Source organism: Camelus ferus, chromosome 31 (assembly GCF_009834535.1).
Source record: "Camelus ferus isolate YT-003-E chromosome 31, BCGSAC_Cfer_1.0, whole genome shotgun sequence".
Classification (NCBI taxonomy): Eukaryota; Metazoa; Chordata; class Mammalia; order Artiodactyla; family Camelidae; genus Camelus; species Camelus ferus.
In genome coordinates, this window is record NC_045726.1 from 9,288,823 (window position 1) to 9,306,201 (window position 17,379).

Here is a 17,379-nt window from a genome sequence, read left to right on the forward strand (position 1 = left end):
GGATTAGAACCCAAATTCCAACACCCAGACAAGACCACAGTCATTATTTAATATTTTTATCTGTATTCTGAGTCTGTTCCTTTATGGATGTGTAGATTTATACTGATACATATTTTTTAATTACAGAAGTAGAATCATAGTATGATTGATTCTAATCACGCCTTTGAATTATCCACCAGATCTTTGAGTGGTTTTGCTTGTACCTTTCTGGATATACTCTTTTCACAAGTCAGCTAATAATGCCTTGGGAAGCAAGGTGATTCTGAAGGATTTGGGGCAAATTATACACATACACACTTGGTCAAGACTTGTGCCAGAGGTCCCACAGCAGCCTCAGAGAGTGTGTTGGCCCTGCAGCGAGCACGGCTCCCCCTGCAGGTGAACCGCCCGCCAGCGTTCTGTCACCGGTGGTGATCAGAATGGCAGGGATGCTGCCGTTCAGTGTTGACGGAGCCATGGGCCGGGCTTCAGGGACCCAGGTGTGGCCGTGGGGAGTATTTGGTTGGCAGCAGTTGGGCTCACCTAGTGTAATATTTGAATTTGCAAAAGACAGATACTTTTCCTTCATTCCTCACCTCCATTCCTGAAAGGCTGTCTTCAGCCTAGTTCTGTTAAGCCAGAGCGATTTCTTTCTTAAAGACTATTGATTATTTAGATCTGTAAAGAGGAACGAATCCTTCTCTGCTTATTGCCCCCGGTACCCAGCTTTTCCTTCAGGAACTGAGACACTGATAAGGCTGAGGCACTGGGTGGGCCGCACTGACTGCTCTTCTGTCTGCCACGTGGGGAAAGCCGCCCCCTGAAATGTGTCACTCTCCGTCTTCCTCCCCTTCCTCTTTCTCACTCTTTTAGGTCTTAGTTGATCAAAGGGAGATTTTCAGAAGCACCACATAAATAGTTGCTTCATAGGGAAGCAGGTGACAGTGAATTCATAGAACACCTAACTAATTATCTCTAGTGAAATGAAATAAAATGGATGAAGAAAGGTATTTGCTAAAGTGTTCCCTAAAACTAATAAACCTTGGGGTTATTATACTCATATCACATAGAGACTGAAAGGGTGTCCCTGATACCTTGTACTTCCACAGCATTTAGTTACTCACAATGTCTGCTAAGTTTCTTTCTTTCCCTCATCAGTGTTTTTATTGCAGTCCTTAGAACACCACAGGAAGAACATATCAAAAAGCTTATTGTCTGACTTGTTGAAGCATCAAACAATTGGGCTTTAGCAGAGTTGAGCCTTTAGAACTTAATATTTGAAATTCCAGTAAATCATCATCCAAATCAGAATAGATTAAAAAAATTTTTTTTGTAGGGAGAGGTAATTAGGTTTATTTATTTATTGTTAGAGGAGGTCCTGGGGATTGAACCCAGGACCTCATGCATGCTAAGCACGTGCTCTACCACTTGAGCTATACCCTCCCCCATAAAATCAGAATAGATTATAACCTCAAATGAGACACTGACATTGTCATTTATAACGTAAGCTCTATGGGGCCTTGTCTATCTTTTGTCTCGGTGCCCAGCTCAAAAGATGCTCAATAGAGTATTTGTTGAGAAAATGAAATTTTCCTTCTAGATTTTGGATTAGACCTTTGCTGTTTGACTTAGTATCTTTGATTTTCAATTCAGTTTATCAACAGATACGTAGCAGCATCCACTGTGTATCATGTACTGTGCCTGTTGTTGAAGATGCAGGAGTCCTGCCTAGGTTGCATGCGTTAAATAAGGGGAGAAAACAACATTCGTGCAGTAGTAAACGGTGATTCTGACTCTGAATGTAACTAGGGTTCAGAGGAGGGAAAAGTCAGTGTAGGCTACTAATGAAACCTGTGGAAGTAGAAGTAGGTGTTGAAGATATTTTATATTTAGATGAAGGGAAGAGAGCGTGTTTCGGGCAGAGAGGACCAGAGCAAGGGCGGAGACATGGGAGTGAGCCCGACTGCTGTCTTGGAGCGTGGGAGTGGGAGCTGGTTCTGCACTCCAGCTCCCCTTGGGGGTGGTTCAGAGCTTTTCTTCACCTCCACCCCCAGGGACAGAGGATTCCAGAGTCACAGTTAGGACCCTGAGAGAATTTCTCGTGGGAGGGGAAGGGGATTATACACAGTAATAGTCTAAGCCAAGTGCTTTGGGGAGCTTTTCTTCCCTTTTTTCAGTGTTCATGGGCTCTTTTTCTCTCCGAACTCATTTTTTTCTTTTCCCCTTTGGAACTTATCTCCACCTTGCAGTTGGTGTTGTGAGACGGAGAGGGAAGAAGTAGGGAATGGAGACAAACACGAAATAGCTGCTTTAGGCCTGCTCCTGACCATCACTAAAGCATTACTTGAAGTTTACACCTAGTCAAGTCCTGTTCTCTAGGTTAGGAAAGGATGGGATTGGCCAGGAAGCCTCAGCCGATAGCAAGGAGTAGACATTTGCCTTACATTTGAATAGCTCTATATCTTTGTAGATACCTTTAAAAAATTTTATTGTTTTTTATTTACTCAATTTAGTTTTTAATGAGGTACTGGGGATTGAACCCAGGACCTGGTGCATGCTAAGCATGTGCTGTACCACAGACATTAATATAAAACTATAGTTTTAAGCTTAAAAGTTATAACTTAACTCAGTGCATTATTCCTTATGAGGAAATATAACTTGTAGAATGAATTTCAGAGAAAGCCAGAAATTCCCCCTACCATTCCATTTGCTTTAAAAATCTTTTATCTAAGGTAACAGATGAACATACAAGAGTTCAAAGTAGACGATTTCAGTTTGTGTACATGTAAGAATACAGTATTAATCAGTGAATTTGATTCTTTTGTAGGAGCATACATTGATAGGTTCAGCAAATTCCCAAGATATCCAGCTGTGTGGAATGGGAATTCTTCCCGAACATTGTATCATAGACATCACGTCAGAAGGCCAGGTTATGCTGACTCCTCAGAAGAATACCAGGTAATGTACTTTAATTAGTGTTAATGTCACAGTAATTTTTAAGAGGAAGAAAGTAGATTAGCTTAGGATGGTATAAGGACATTTGATCTTTGTGTGCTTTTATGTCCACTTAATGAAGATACTCAGTTACCAAGTCCTTAATATTTAATTTTTTAATATCGCTTAAACCCATCCTTCCTCTCTATACCCACTACCATGGCCTTATTTAAATAAGACCCCATCAGATCTTGATTGGAACCCCTGCCTGCACCCTAATCTTTCTCTTGGTCCACTCACCATACAGCTAGATGGCTTTCAACTATTTTTGATACAAAATCCCTTACATCCTTCCTGTTTATCTCCTATTCCTCTGCATCTGCCATTCCTTTGGCCAGCTAACTCCTGTTTGACCTCAAGGTTAAGCTCTGTCATTATCTACTTTGGTCTAAATTAAGGGCCCCTAGTATATATTCCAAGAGCGCCTTATACTTCCTGTTATGTTAACACTTCACAATTGTGTCTTTGTGGGCTGTTAACCTTCATTACCCTATGGGACTGTGAGCTCTTTAAGGATAAAAACCTTTCTTTTTGGTCCCTATCCTTAGCATGTAATACAGACTAATATATAAGTGTTCAATAAGTAATGAATGAAGAGGCATAACATTATATAAATTAAGTATTTGTCAGTTTGTTTCCTTCAGCTATAAAACTGTCACCGCCCCTTTTGTGTAAGTGTCTGTAACTGTCACAGGTGATGGTTAACTGACTTACATTGATCTTCTGAATGTTGATTAATCATTATATAAAAAAAAATCATTAATATCATCACTAACTTCATCTGTAAAGTCTTTAAGTATCTGGAAGCTGTCAAGCTCATGGTGAAGGATACAAGTGAGAAAAGGGGACAAAAGGAGCCTGAGCTGGCCTGGCACTGCCAGCTCAGGCACGCTTCTCTCCTCCCAGATAATCTCCCTGGCACCAGCCCCGGGGAGGGCTGCTCTGAGGCTGGGAGACGAAGCAGGCCACATAACTTTGTTTCAGCAGAGACAAAATCCAGGGTCAGTGCTCCACACACAACATGCCGAACACCTTCTCCCGGCCAGTGTGAGTGACTGTTTCACCAGCTGCAACTTTATCCTCATCTCCCCTCTATAGATAAGATTTTTGACAAAATACCATAGAATTACTCCTGTTCTCTGATAGCTCCCGATATATACACAACCCCCACCTCCTTATGCTCTTTCCCAAGTTGTCCGGCTGAAGCCCATTCCTGCAGCAGGTCCCCCCAGTCCCCTCTCACTGAGACACCCCATGCCTCCTGTGATGTCTCCTCTTCCACTGTGTGTAATCGACCCAACTGGTTCAATTGCGGGAATGTTCCTGGTGGTCTTTGGTTGGAGGACGTTGACACCAATTTCCTCAAAGTCATTGGAAAGCTTGAAATTTACAGTTGGCAACAAATACTGTCAGTTGTTTTTCTCCAAGTGACAGACTGGCTTTGTCATTTTCAAGATGTCTGGGGGGAGGGTATAGCTCAGTGGTAGAGTACATGCTTAGCATGCATGAGGTCATGGGTTTGATCCCCAGTACCTCTGTTAAATTAAAAAAAAAAAAACTAAACCTAATTACCTTCCCCTCAAACAAACAAAAAGTATTAAAAAAAAAAAAAAAGAAGAAGAAAATGTCTGCCAGAAAACCACTTTGTGTAGTCATTCTGCTTTGGTTTGCATCAGCACAGTGCTTTGTGTGTACTTCTCATTTAGCCACCTGAAATGTTTAAGATGTGTATTCAAAGGTCAGGATTTACTAAAAACAATAATTTGCTGCTTCATCAAGGGCCTTCTCAAATGAAACATATTTTAAAATCGTGAATGCACGGCAGCGAATAATCCAGTGACAACTAATAAAAGTTCGGTGCCGCTGCCCAGGTGTTTGCTCACACCCAGCGGTCTTCCTCCTTGCCGATACGAATGTCAGGGCCATGGAAAAGGGCGGCTTAGTGCTGTTATACGGATAGCTTTGATCTTGGGGACTCCGTACAGACCACACCTGGAGAATTGGTACTGTAGTCATGCTTTTATTTATTAACTGCTGTAGCTTTAAAAAAAAATAAGCCTATATATGTGCTTGCCATTCCTTAAACTCCTCATTGTATTTAAAGAATTTGTGTCCTAAAGCCTAAAATCTGCTAATTTTAGTAGGTCCCCTCTTGTCATAACTCTGGTTTTCTGAGCTTGTGTTTTGAATGATCAGACTGTAGGAGCATAGAGACCAGTTATGTTCAGTATTCAAAACCCACGTGGTAAGTGAACTCTGGATAGAGAGTAAGGTAAGGTGTGGTGTGTGTGCACGTACATCACAAGTAACTGGCAGCACAAAGCTAGGGGAGGGCTTTAGGAATTTAAAGAACATAGGATACTGTAGGCTGGAGTGACACAGGAAGCAGGAGCCAAACCAAGCTTTTGAGAAACCAAACTGTGTGAGACTCGAGGACGGGGAGGAACGGGAACCCTATTCCAGGTTGTAGGATGGGACTAAACCTCGATTTGGAGGAAGAGTCAGTCATGTTTAGTGGGCAGAACGTAACCTCACCCCCACCCTGTTTTTTTTTTTTTTTTTTTTTTTTTTTTTTTGCTCGTGTTGCAAATTCACTAGAAGAGGAAAAGGAGGAGATAAAGAGGGTTTCCTTTTGTAGGGCCTTAAATGTCAAGGTAAAGAACTTGACCTTTATCCTGTATCTAAGCAGATGAGTCATTCAGTAGGAGAGAGGCATGATGACACTGGTATTCCAGGAATGTCAGTCTTTGTGGTATGCATGATTTTCTATTTATTTCCTGCCCCTCTAAAATTTTCCCTTAATACCCTTGTCCCCATCATTCTTCTGTTGAACCCCATTTCTAAGATATGCAGTCAAGTCAGTCTTATACATTTTCTATATATTGATAGGATATGGACATTTTTCTATGCTATAGGAAGTTACAGAATAATTTAACATAGGTCTCATTTCTTATCCTGATACCTGTAGATACTTCCGAGTTTAGTTGGTTGACGTCTCTTTTTATCCATGTAGATTGGACATACTTGTTTTAGTTACACTGTTCACTGCTACCATCTTTTATTATTGGCTGTAATGGTTCCATATTTACTCCTTAACATGCTCTATATGAGAATTTAGAACTTTGGAAAATAGAGGATAATAACCTATTATACTTGGTTCCATAGGCATTTTAGGTAAATCAGCAAAGAAGTAAATACAAATAATAAAATTCACCAACAGCAGGTTTTATTTTGGGGAATTGATTTTTTTTTCCTATATTGCACTGAAAATTAAAGGAGAAAAGATGAGAATCACTGTGCACATCCTTGCCCTCTTCTCCCTGCAGAACATTTGTAAATGGCTCTTCTGTATCCAGTCCTATTCAGCTGCACCACGGGGACAGGATATTATGGGGAAACAACCACTTCTTCAGGTATGATGTTCGTGGCTCTTAAAGAAGGAGATTATTGATGGTTATACTCTGAAACAGAAGTAAACTTAGTGCCATAAAAATGCTACATTGTTTTGTGTGCATATATATTTATTCACTATATGTATATATATGTATTTGTTCACTATATGGCTTGAGCCCGAGGGACATGTGAACAGTACACTCAGGGAAGTTACTGTGTTTACTTACATGGTTTTTTTCTTTTTTGTTTCCCAGTGGAAGAATATTGTTTTGCCATCTGGTATATGAATATATTAGTTATTTTCTGACATGCTTATCTTTTTATTTTTTATTATTATTTTGTAAGCAGTGGTTTTAGTTTCCTTATCCATATAATAAGGTTCATATATCATTTAGGAATGCTTTCAGCAAACTTGGCTCTGATGGCTTAAACAGATAGTTTATTTCTCTGACAAAACAAGGACTCTGAAAGAAGACGGTTATTGACATTGGCTAAGCCCCTCAAAAATGTCATGGCAGAAGTCTTGTCATTATCTTGGCTTTTCCCTTTGGCCGTGCCGCTCCAGACATCAAAGCAGCAATTGGGCACACAGGAAGAAAATGAGGTGGAAGGGTGGCAGGACCAGCCCTGACTATCCTGTTGGATCAGAAGAAGCAGAAGTCTTCCCAGAGTCCCCGGCAACCTTCCACTTAAATCTTATTTGCTAAAATTTGCCTCTCAGCTGCAAGGGAGGCTGAGAAAGAAAGTGTCTGACCTGGGACTGCACACCTTGTTTCCCATACAAAATTGGTGTTGGATTGACAAGGACAGGCAGGCTGGATAGAGTGTGAATAAAATCCTGCTCCATTCCACTTCCTGCCGCTGTGCTTCAGTTATCAGACTGACTGGATCCTTTGCTCGTGGGCCAGTTGCTGTTTTGATTATACAAGAAAGAGTAGAGGAGTACAAAGTGTGTGGGAAATGTTTTTCATTTCATTTGAATTAGTTTTCGTCTTTTCCGGATATATGCCCAGGAGTAGGATTGCTGCATTATATGGTAACTCTAGTTTCAGTTTTTTTAAGGAACCTCCATACTATTTTCCACAGTGGCCGCACCGGTTTACATTCCTACCAACAGTGTAAGAAGGTTCCCTTTTCTCCACGCCTTCTCCAGCGTTTATTATTTGTAGACTTTTTGATGATGACCATTCTGACTCATGTGAGGTGATACCTACTTGTGGTTTTGATTTGCATTTCTCTAGTAATTGGAGATGCTGAGCATCTTTTCATGTGCCTGTTGGCCATGTGCATGTTTTCTTTGAAGTGTCTAGGTCTTCTGCCTGTTTTTAAATTGAGTTTTTTTTGTTTTTTGTTTTTTGTTTTTCTAATATTAAGTTGTATGGGCTATTTGGACCTTTGGGAAGTTAACCCCTTGTCAGTCACTTCACCTGCAAGTATTCTCTCCCATTCTGTAGGTTGTCTTTTCGTTTTGTTGATGGTTTTCTTTGCTGTGCAAAAGCTTGTAAGTTTAATTAGGTCCCATTTGTTTATTTTTGCTTTTATTTCTATTGCCTTGGTAGAATGACCTAAGAAAACTCTGCTACTGTTTATGTCAAAGAATGTTATTTAAGTCTTAAGCCATTTTGAGTTTATTTAATATATGGTATGAGGGAATATTCTGACTTCATTGATTTTCATGTGACTGTCCAGCTTTCCCAGCACCACTTGCTAAAGAGGTTGTCTTTTCTCCTTTGCATATTCTTTTCTACTTTGTCAAAGATCAATTGACCACAGGCTGGTGGGCTTATTTCTGGTCTCTCTCTTCTGTTCCATTGGTCCAGCTGTCTGTTTTTGTGCCAATATCACACTGTTTGTGACTGTAACTTTGTAGTATTGTCTGAAGACTGGAAGGGTTATTTCTTTAGCTTTGTTCTTTTTTTTTTTTTTTTTCCCTAGTGTTGCTTTGGCAATTCTGGATCTTTTGTGGTTCCATATAAACTTTAGGATTACTTGTTCTAGTTCTGTGAAAGATGCCATGGATAATTTGATAGGGGTTGCATTGAATCTGTAGATTGCTTTAGGTATTGTGGCCATTTTAACAATATTAACTCCTCCAGTCCAAGAGCATGGGATGCCTTTCCATTTCTTTGGATCATCTTCAGTTTCCTTTATCAGTGTTTTATAGATTTCAGGGTGTAAATCCTTCACTTCGTTGGTTAGGTATATTCCTAGCTATTTTATTTTTTGACATGATTTTAAGAGACTTTTTTTTAACTCTCTCTTTCTGATTTCATTACTAGTGTGAAGAAACACACCAGATTTCTGTTGTTAATCTTGTATCTTGATACCTTGCTGAATTCGTTTATCAGTTCTCATAGTTTCTGTGTGGTGTCTTTAGGGTTTTCTATATATATAGTATCATGTCTTCCATGTATAATGACAATTTTGCCTCTTCTCTTCCAATTTGGATCCCTTTTCTTTCTTACTCTTGTCTGATTGCTGTGGCTGGAACTTCCACTACTGTGTTAGATAGAAGTGGTGAGAGTGGACATACATACTTGTTACGTTTCTGATTTTAGCAGGAAGGCTTTCAGCTTTTCACCGTTGCGTATTACACTGGCTATAGGTTTGTCATAAACAGCTTTTATATAGAGATATGTTCCCTTTCTGCCCACTTTGGTGAGAGTTTTTTTTTTTTATCATCAGTGAAGATTGAATTTAATCAAATGCTCTTTCTGCATATATTACTCAGTCACAAAAAAGAATGAAATCTTGCCATTTGCAGCAACATGGATGGAACTAGAGATTATCATACCAAGTGAAGTCAGAGAATGACAAATATCATCTGGTAACACTTGTTTGTGGAATCTAGAGGATAATAATGAACTTACGTACAGAACAGAAACAGACTCACAGACATAAAAAACAGTCCTACAGTTACCAAAGGGGAGGCAGGGTGAGGGATAAATTAGGAGTTTGGGATTAACAGATACATACTACTACATATAAAACAGATAACAAGGTCCTACTGTGTAGCACAGGGAACTATATTCAGTAACTTGTAATAATCTATAATGGAAAAGAATCTGAAAAGGAATATATCTATATATACATATGTGTATGTATATCTGAATCACTTTGCTGTACACCTGAAACACTGTAAATCTCCAATTAAAAAAAGCCCTCATAGTTTAGGTTAAGTTGATCTTTCCACCATAATCTCACACAACTTCTGCTATTCTGCTATACAAATTTTGTGTCTCTCTGTGTTGTTTTATTTATAATTTCTCCAGAGACTGTGAAAGTTTCCATTCCTTGTGCCATTCCTCTGTCCTAATGCCCTGCTTTCTCCTTACCCTTTAAGGCTTGGCTCAAGTGACTTCCTACTCGATCACCCCTTCCCCTGCTATTCCAGTCTGAAGTGGTCCTCAGCTTGTCTCGTGGCCTTGTGTCACACCCTCTGTGGTCATTATTTGTGCACTTGTGTGTGTTTTATTTCTTCTTCTAGAGCAGAAACTTCCAAGTACAGTGATTGCCTTCTTACATGGTATCCCCTTGGCATCTAGCAAATGCCAGTACTTAATGTATGGAGTGAATCAATGCATATCTTTAAGAAATATTCTTCTTTCCCCTCAAGACTTAATTTGCCTAAAAAGAAAAAGAAAGCAGATCGAGAGGATGAGGAGCAAGACACATCCATGAAGAATGATACCAGTTCTGAGCAGCTGGATGTAGATGGAGACTCTTCCAGTGAGGTATCCAGTGAGATCAACTTCAATTATGAGTATGCACAGATGGAGGTAACCATGAAGGCTCTGGGCAGTAATGGTGAGCAGTCCTATTTGCGTTTTAGAACCTTTTAAAGTCGGTGGAATGTTAGAGTTGTTGACAACTGAGACTTTTTTAAATGTTAGCAAAAAAGTTGTTGTTCTCTGTACTCACTTCTTTTGTGTCTTTGGTTTTAATTTACTATATTTTATAGCAATAAATTAAATTTTCTTCTGCCTTGATATACAAATCACTGCAGACTTTGTTCTTATTGATAGGATTTCTAGATTTGAAACTTGACTGCCACTGACTTACGTAGTGGATTTCTGGAGCATTCCCTCTATTTTAGGTTATGAATAGAGCGTACAGTAGACCTGCTTTTCCTGTGCATAAGATAGTGTGACATGTATCGACAGAACAGATAATGTGATCAGTAATTGGGAGTAAGGAAAGCTAAGCTTTTCCTGACTGTCTTTATTTTATTAATTAGGATGACAAACAACGTAACAATATAGAACAACGTTTGAAGTATACTGTGTTGTGCAGTTTTAACCTTTTGTTTATTATTTGCCTTAAAAAAACTTGTTCAGATCCAATGCAGTCCATACTGAACAGCCTGGAACAGCAGCACGAAGAGGAGAAACGGTCCGCGCTGGAGCGCCAGCGGCTCATGTATGAGCACGAGCTGGAGCAGCTGCGGCGGCGGCTGTCTCCTGAGAAGCAGAACTGCCGGAGCGCAGACAGGTTTTCTTTCCACTCACCCAGCGCTCAGCAGCGACTGAGACAGTGGGCCGAAGAGAGGTAGGTGGTGCGTAGGGCCCTTGTCACATGTGTGGCATGTGCTCGTCACCCTGAACCCACTGGGCAACATACAGGATAGAAAAAGCTAGACCTTAAAGTGAAAATGAATTATATTAAAAGAGAGTGTTACAGCTAAGAACCACTTGGCATTATGCCCCCGCCCCCATTTTTGGAGAAAAAAAAGATGGGGAAACTGTCAATTTATATTGATTTATTTAAACAGTCCCTGTTAGGTGTGTCCCCATTTTCAGTTTGAATGGCTTTCGGATTTGAGTAAATAAATATTTGTACTTAGAAGTTATACTTTATCATTGTATTATACTTTAGGTTCTGAAGCTTGGGTAGATGCTCTTTTAAAAAAGGAAAAAAAGGTGGTTTATCAGGTAGGTACGCATGGTGCCAATGAGACTCAGATTGCAAGTTTGATCTCTCTGTGGGCTGATTGGCGTTGCACTAAATGTTTCATCCATGATTACAGGTCGTATTTAACTAACTTCTCGCTCTTCAGAGTTGGTTGGCAGACAGACAACATTTCTGCCACCTGCATATTGATAGAAATGTAGTGTTTCAGGCTCCCCACCGCAGACCTACTGAGTCAAAATCTCCAGTTGATCAAGACTCCTGGGTGATTTATATACACAGTCAAGTTTGCAAAGCTCTGCCCCAGTCTCTGGCCAGCTTCTTACAGAAGCGTGTGCCAGTGCTTGTCACATAGCCCGCGTTCAAGTGAGTGCATGGGTCAGTGTCGGTGATGTATTCCCTGTGTGCAAGAGACAGTTGGCAAGCTTGGTCCGCAGTTTGCATTAACATTATGCGCTATGTAATATTCTGATGTGCTGCTCGATGGTTATCTGCCTCTCCCCACCTTTTTTTTTTTTTTTTTTTTTAAAGAGAAGCAACACTGAATAATAGCCTGATGAGGTTGAGGGAACAGATCGTCAAAGCCAATCTGTTGGTGAGAGAAGCCAGTTACATCGCAGAAGAGCTGGATAAAAGAACAGAGTATAAAGTAACCCTACAGATTCCAGCCTCCAGCCTCGATGCCAACAGGAAGGTGAGGTTGCCATTGATGAAAAAAATGGTATCATTGGCTAAAACCGCTTCGTGTTTCACCAGTGTTATTTGACCCCTGGTGGGTTTGCCCTCGTCCCCATCTGCACCCTCTGCAGTCTGGGTCCTTTTGTACGTGTCCTCTGTTGAGCAGAATTTACTTCCATTTCTCTTTGTGCGTATATGTGTTTTATCTGCTAGAAATATCCTCTTTCACTGCCTGTACTCCCCACCCTCCAGCTCTACCAATTAATTTTACTCAACTCCTATTTTCAAACTTGTTTAGATTATTTCTGAGAAGTCTCTCCTGATGAATCTTCCCCAGGTGGTTCTTCCCTTCATTCTCTGCCACACCCCACCCTGACCCCTCTGCCCCAGTTGTGTTCATTTTACTTGCAGCGTGTGTGTCAGTTTCTACCTGTCAGCAGTTGGCATGGCGAAACTGATCACACATTGTTTCACGTGGGTTTTCATGATCACAGATCTCTCTCTTTTTTCTTTTGCATAATGTAAGAAGCCTAGTAAAATGTAGGGGGAAATCCCATCAGAATCTCCCATCCTTTCCATTTGATTGTTTCCCTTTCTTATTCAAGTTCTTTTATAGTTCTTGGTCATGTTAATACATAATTTTTGATGGATTAGGTAGAGTCTTGCATTCAGATAAATATTTACAGGGGTCCTTGTGCTTCGTTTCTCCCACAGTACCCGACACAGCACAGCTTTAATGAATCCTCCTTGGGTGTTAATTTGATAGCAAGGACCACATCTTTCTTCCTCCTGTGGCATCATAGCATCAAAATTGATGTTTTTGCACGGGGTAGATATTTGGCAAATACAATGCTTAATGTTTTTCGTAATAGAGGTATTGCGACACAGTCATTACTCTCTGGAGAATTATCTTTAGATACGTATTCTGTGTGTGGCTTGAAAGATTTTGCCCTCTTAGAACTTTATTTTCCTTGGTGGAATTTGGAGGGCGAATTGATGGGTGCACTGGGACTCGCAGACAGACAACAGTAGAAGAAAGCCAGTCGTAGACAGAAGGTCCAGGGCTCAACTTCTTCTAGAAGACTGAGAAGAGCAGGAGCCGGTCTTCTTCCATTCCGTAGTGTTTAAGTTAAAGAAACAGAAACATGAACACTTTCCTCATTGAGCATGACTGTCACCTTGTTCCATGTATCCTGACTTGGGCTTGTTGGAATGAGCAGCCCTGCCTCGGGGGCAGCCAGGTGAACACCTGGAAGTGACTTTGGGCATCTCTTTCCTTCGAGCCACCTGGGAGTGTGTTCATGGGACTGCTCCTGTTCCTGGTAGAGATGACGCGTTGCTGGAGTGGAAGTAGCTGTTGTTAACAGGTGGCTGCTAACCCACTCCACTATGACTGATGTAAAAGATAGTTATTTGAAGATTTCAGCCAGAAAGAGGACCTAGACAAGAAGTATTTTCTAAGGAGATGATCTCCTTTAACTCAGGCTGGGTCTTGTTCTCTTTTATCTAACAAAATCTTTTTTTTTGTTGAGGGGGGAGGTACTTAAAATTCTCTTAGTGTCTTGTTCATACTGTGAATGCCGTTGTTCTGGTCTCACTCCTGCCCTTGTGCTCACCTCTCTCTGGTGCTTTTTGGTGAGGGGCAGGCATTTCTTTTTTCCCTTTTTCCCAGTCCTTGTGGTTATTGCAGGAGGGCCAGGTCACGATGCCACAGCATCTTGCTCGTGGCCATTTAGTTCCAGTTCTCGCGTTCTCCCCTGAAACCTCTCCCTCCGCCCCACTTGCAGAGCACTAATGAGACTCCTGTATTCATTCCCCAGCTGGCTGAATATGAGGCAGAAGGGCCTCTACAGTACATGAGAGGGTGGTAATTTTTGAATTTCAGGGTTCTTAAATCTTTGCTTCCTAACGTAAATTCTGTTTCTTTGGAAACAATTATACACAAGACATTAATGCAGTGTTAGTGACTTTCACATTTCTCTAAAAGTTCTAAGTAGACATTTCAGAACAGTTGAAAAATTTAGCCAGTAAATCAGCTGGTTAGATCCCTGATTGGTACCTCTCTGGAGGAGATGAACAGGGGCAGTTTTATTTTCTACTCTGTGATTTAAAAAAGTTAAAAAAAATTTTTTTTTTAACATCAAAACCCCATTGCTTTTCTAAGCTGGGAAAACTTCAATGAGTACTTTTTTTTTTTTTTTTGAGGTGAAATTCACGTAACATAAAATTAATTATTGTGAACAATTCAGTGGCGTTTAATACATTCACAGTGTTGTGTAACCAGCATCTCTGTCTAGTTCTATACTGTTTAAAAAAAAAAAATTCAAATTATGTGTATTTGGAAGTCGGTATCATTTGTTGCCTCCAAATGGGTAAATAGGATACTTTTCACAGTTTAGTCTTTTAATCATTTTGTGTTTTGTACCACATTAAGATACCACCCATTCAAAAAAATTTAAAAATTCAAACTTTTGAAAGGTTAACTACCCGTCCCAGCAAGCTTTCCCTTCTCGTTCAGGGCTTATAACTCTTTTCCTACCACTGATGTTCTTTGGTCACGTGAAGGCCCGAACAAAACATCTTTGACTTCCTATTAAACATGGTCTACTGTTTTGGATTTGAAAGTTAAATGTAGATTTATATATAAATTTTGATTGCAGGTGGATAGAATGGCATTGTAGTAAGCTTGTAAGATTTCTTGGAAGTTTTGCACTGAGCAGATTAAAGAAGGATACAGTTTCAGTTTTAGTTGATAACGTTGGGCTGGAGGGTACAGGATGTTCAGGGTTGACTTCCACGACAGATAGATGTCTTTGTGTTTCATATTCTCACTCTTACTATCTTTGCAGCGAGGCTCTCTCCTTAGTGAACCTGCAATCCAGGTGAGAAGAAAAGGGAAAGGAAAGCAGATTTGGTCTTTGGAAAAACTGGACAACAGATTGTTGGATATGAGAGACCTTTATCAGGAGTGGAAAGAGTGTGAAGAAGATACCCCAGTAAGTTACTTGAGAAAAACTCCCTGACAGTCATAGAAGGAATAACACAGGAATGCCCATATTAAGAAAGAACTGTTCACTTTTCCAAAATAATGTTGTTTTATAAATTATTTACTTTAGTCCTTTAAATTGTTTAGCTGATAAGGAGCTTTAATAACTTGTTCTTCAGGCATCTTCTTTTGTGTTCTCTGGGTTTCTAGTAGAATCTACATTCATTCTGGGTTCTGTTGGTGTTACATGAATCTGTCTCCCGTGTTGGACTGTGGTGTGTGTGTGTGCACGCACGCACGTGTGCAAGGGGAGGTAATTAGGTTTATTTATTTAATGGAGGTACTGGGGAATGAACCCAGGACCTCGTGCATGCTAAGCATACACTCTACCACTGAGCTGTACCCTGCCCCCTGCCCCCTGCCCCCACAACTGTAGTTTTATTTAGGACAGAGACCATGCCTTATTATGTCTCTTCTTATTTCTCAATACATTTAGTTTTGCAGATAATAAACCTACAACGTCTGCTTTTTGAATTGAACATCAGTGGTACCTTAATATTTATACTATTAGGAACATATTTTGAAGGAGTTTGGATCCTAAAGTAGGTGCCATAGATCTGAATGCTGGTCCTCTGTCCTCAAGTTGTAAGTTTTCTCATCTAGGTCAGCCATGTGCTTGGACATATTTAAGAGAGAAATAAGAATTCTGTATATTTTTACGTATTTTCAACACTGCTGGTCCTGTTTCCACATGGAGTTGTTTACTTCTTTAGCCTCTTGTTTTGTGAAAATGTTCAATAAACATGACTTCTTATAGTCAGATGACCTTTTTGCTTAAAAAGTTGTTTTTATTTCCTTCTGTATTCCTCTCCTATTTCAACTTAGAAATGAAACAATATTAATAACAAATAGCAAAAAGCAAACCATGCTCCTGTAAGGGGGCCGCCTCTCATGAGCAGCAGTGTGTCTAAGGATTTGGTGAAACAAGTGAAATAGCTGTGACTGAAAAACGGAGAGGGTATAGCTCAGTGGCAGAGCGCATGTTTAGCGTGTACAAGGTCCTGGGTTCAATCCCCGGTGCCTCCATATAAAATAAATAAATAACACCCCCCCCCCCAGAAAAAACCCCAAAACAGAGTACTTTCATACACTCTTGTGCTTTCTCTAGTCAGTGTATATTTTCTCTGTTTTCATGGCAAGGTTTCTACGTAAAGGGGAAGAGATGATTAAAGTAATGATGTGTTACTAGGATTGCTGACCACCACTAACTGGCCGTGAGGGAGTGTGTGTGTGTGTGTATATATATGCGTGTACCTGTGCACACATGCGTAGCACAGTGCTGTATTTCAGCTAAGTTTAATGACTTCATTACTGCATCAAAAAGTGATAGGTTGGATTCGTTTATTTGGAGTGATTTTCTGAAGTTGTGTTTTTTGAACACACAAGGTGATCCGGTCTTACTTCAAGCGTGCAGATCCGTTCTTTGATGAGCAGGAAAACCACAGTCTCATCGGGGTGGCTAATGTCTTCCTCGAGTCCCTCTTCTATGATGTGAAGCTACAGTATGCTGTTCCAATCGTCAACCAGAAGGGAGAGGTTAGTGTCCTCCCCATGCCTTGGATCCTGCAGAGCGTAGTTCAGGAGCAGCAGGGTGGTGGTAGCGCACCGTTACAGTTTTCCGTCAGTAATGGCAGGCACGGTTTATGTGCATTATTCATACTCGTGTTTCCGTTCTGCTTGACGGTGATTATTCCAAGTACTTTGAGGAAAAGTAACTGTTAGAACCCGCTATGCCATTAACCTAACCACTTGGCTCTAAAACAGAAGAAAGAACAAAGTCTGGAAAAAGGATCTGCTTTTGCCCTGGTTGCTACAGGTGGCAGGCCGGCTACACGTGGAGGTGATGCGTATCAGCGGTGACATCGGGGAAAGAATTGCTGGAGGTGACGATGCCACCGATGTCTCCTTTGAGAAGGAGACCCAGGACAACAAGCTTGTATGCATGGTAAGTCCAGTCCCATTTGGAAGCAGCAGAAGTGTGGCTAATTTGAGGATTGTTTGTATTTAGATGGTAAACATTGTGTCCTTCTTCAAATTTTGAAAATATCTGTCTCTAAATAAATCTTCAGCGTTTAGTGTTCTGGTCCACGTTGCATCCTATGTCCTGCCTGGGTACCACCACACCCGTCCTGTGGAGTCTGGGATATGTCACCTCTTTGCCCAGGGCCATTCTGCTCTAAAATCATATGAATTTATGTTTACTCAAACTTCTCTGTAGAGAAGCCATGTTTTCCCACAAGTTTCCTCCTCCTGTTGGGTCTTGCGATGCCCTCTGATGCTGGCGGTGTTTCCCAGCCCTGGTCCTGTTCCTAAGCTCCTGCCGAGCTGTTTTTCCACATGTTTTGTGTTTCTTCTTCAGGAATATGCCTTTGCTTATGCTG

At 40.6% G+C, this 17,379-nt stretch overlaps 1 protein-coding gene across 3 annotated transcripts in view; it reads left to right on the top strand.

Annotated features, from left to right (window-relative positions):
* Positions 1-17,379, top strand: part of KIF13B (kinesin family member 13B) — a 165,768-nt gene that overhangs the window by 87,322 nt on the left and 61,067 nt on the right. For all 3 annotated transcript variants that reach the window (XM_032470947.1, XM_032470946.1, XM_032470945.1), the window contains exons 14-21: positions 2,807-2,937; positions 6,300-6,386; positions 9,983-10,173; positions 10,704-10,914; positions 11,806-11,968; positions 14,802-14,948; positions 16,385-16,534; positions 16,815-16,943. In XM_032470947.1, coding sequence (XP_032326838.1) covers positions 2,807-2,937; positions 6,300-6,386; positions 9,983-10,173; positions 10,704-10,914; positions 11,806-11,968; positions 14,802-14,948; positions 16,385-16,534; positions 16,815-16,943 — 1,209 coding nt within the window. The remainder of the gene's footprint in view (positions 1-2,806; positions 2,938-6,299; positions 6,387-9,982; positions 10,174-10,703; positions 10,915-11,805; positions 11,969-14,801; positions 14,949-16,384; positions 16,535-16,814; positions 16,944-17,379) is intronic.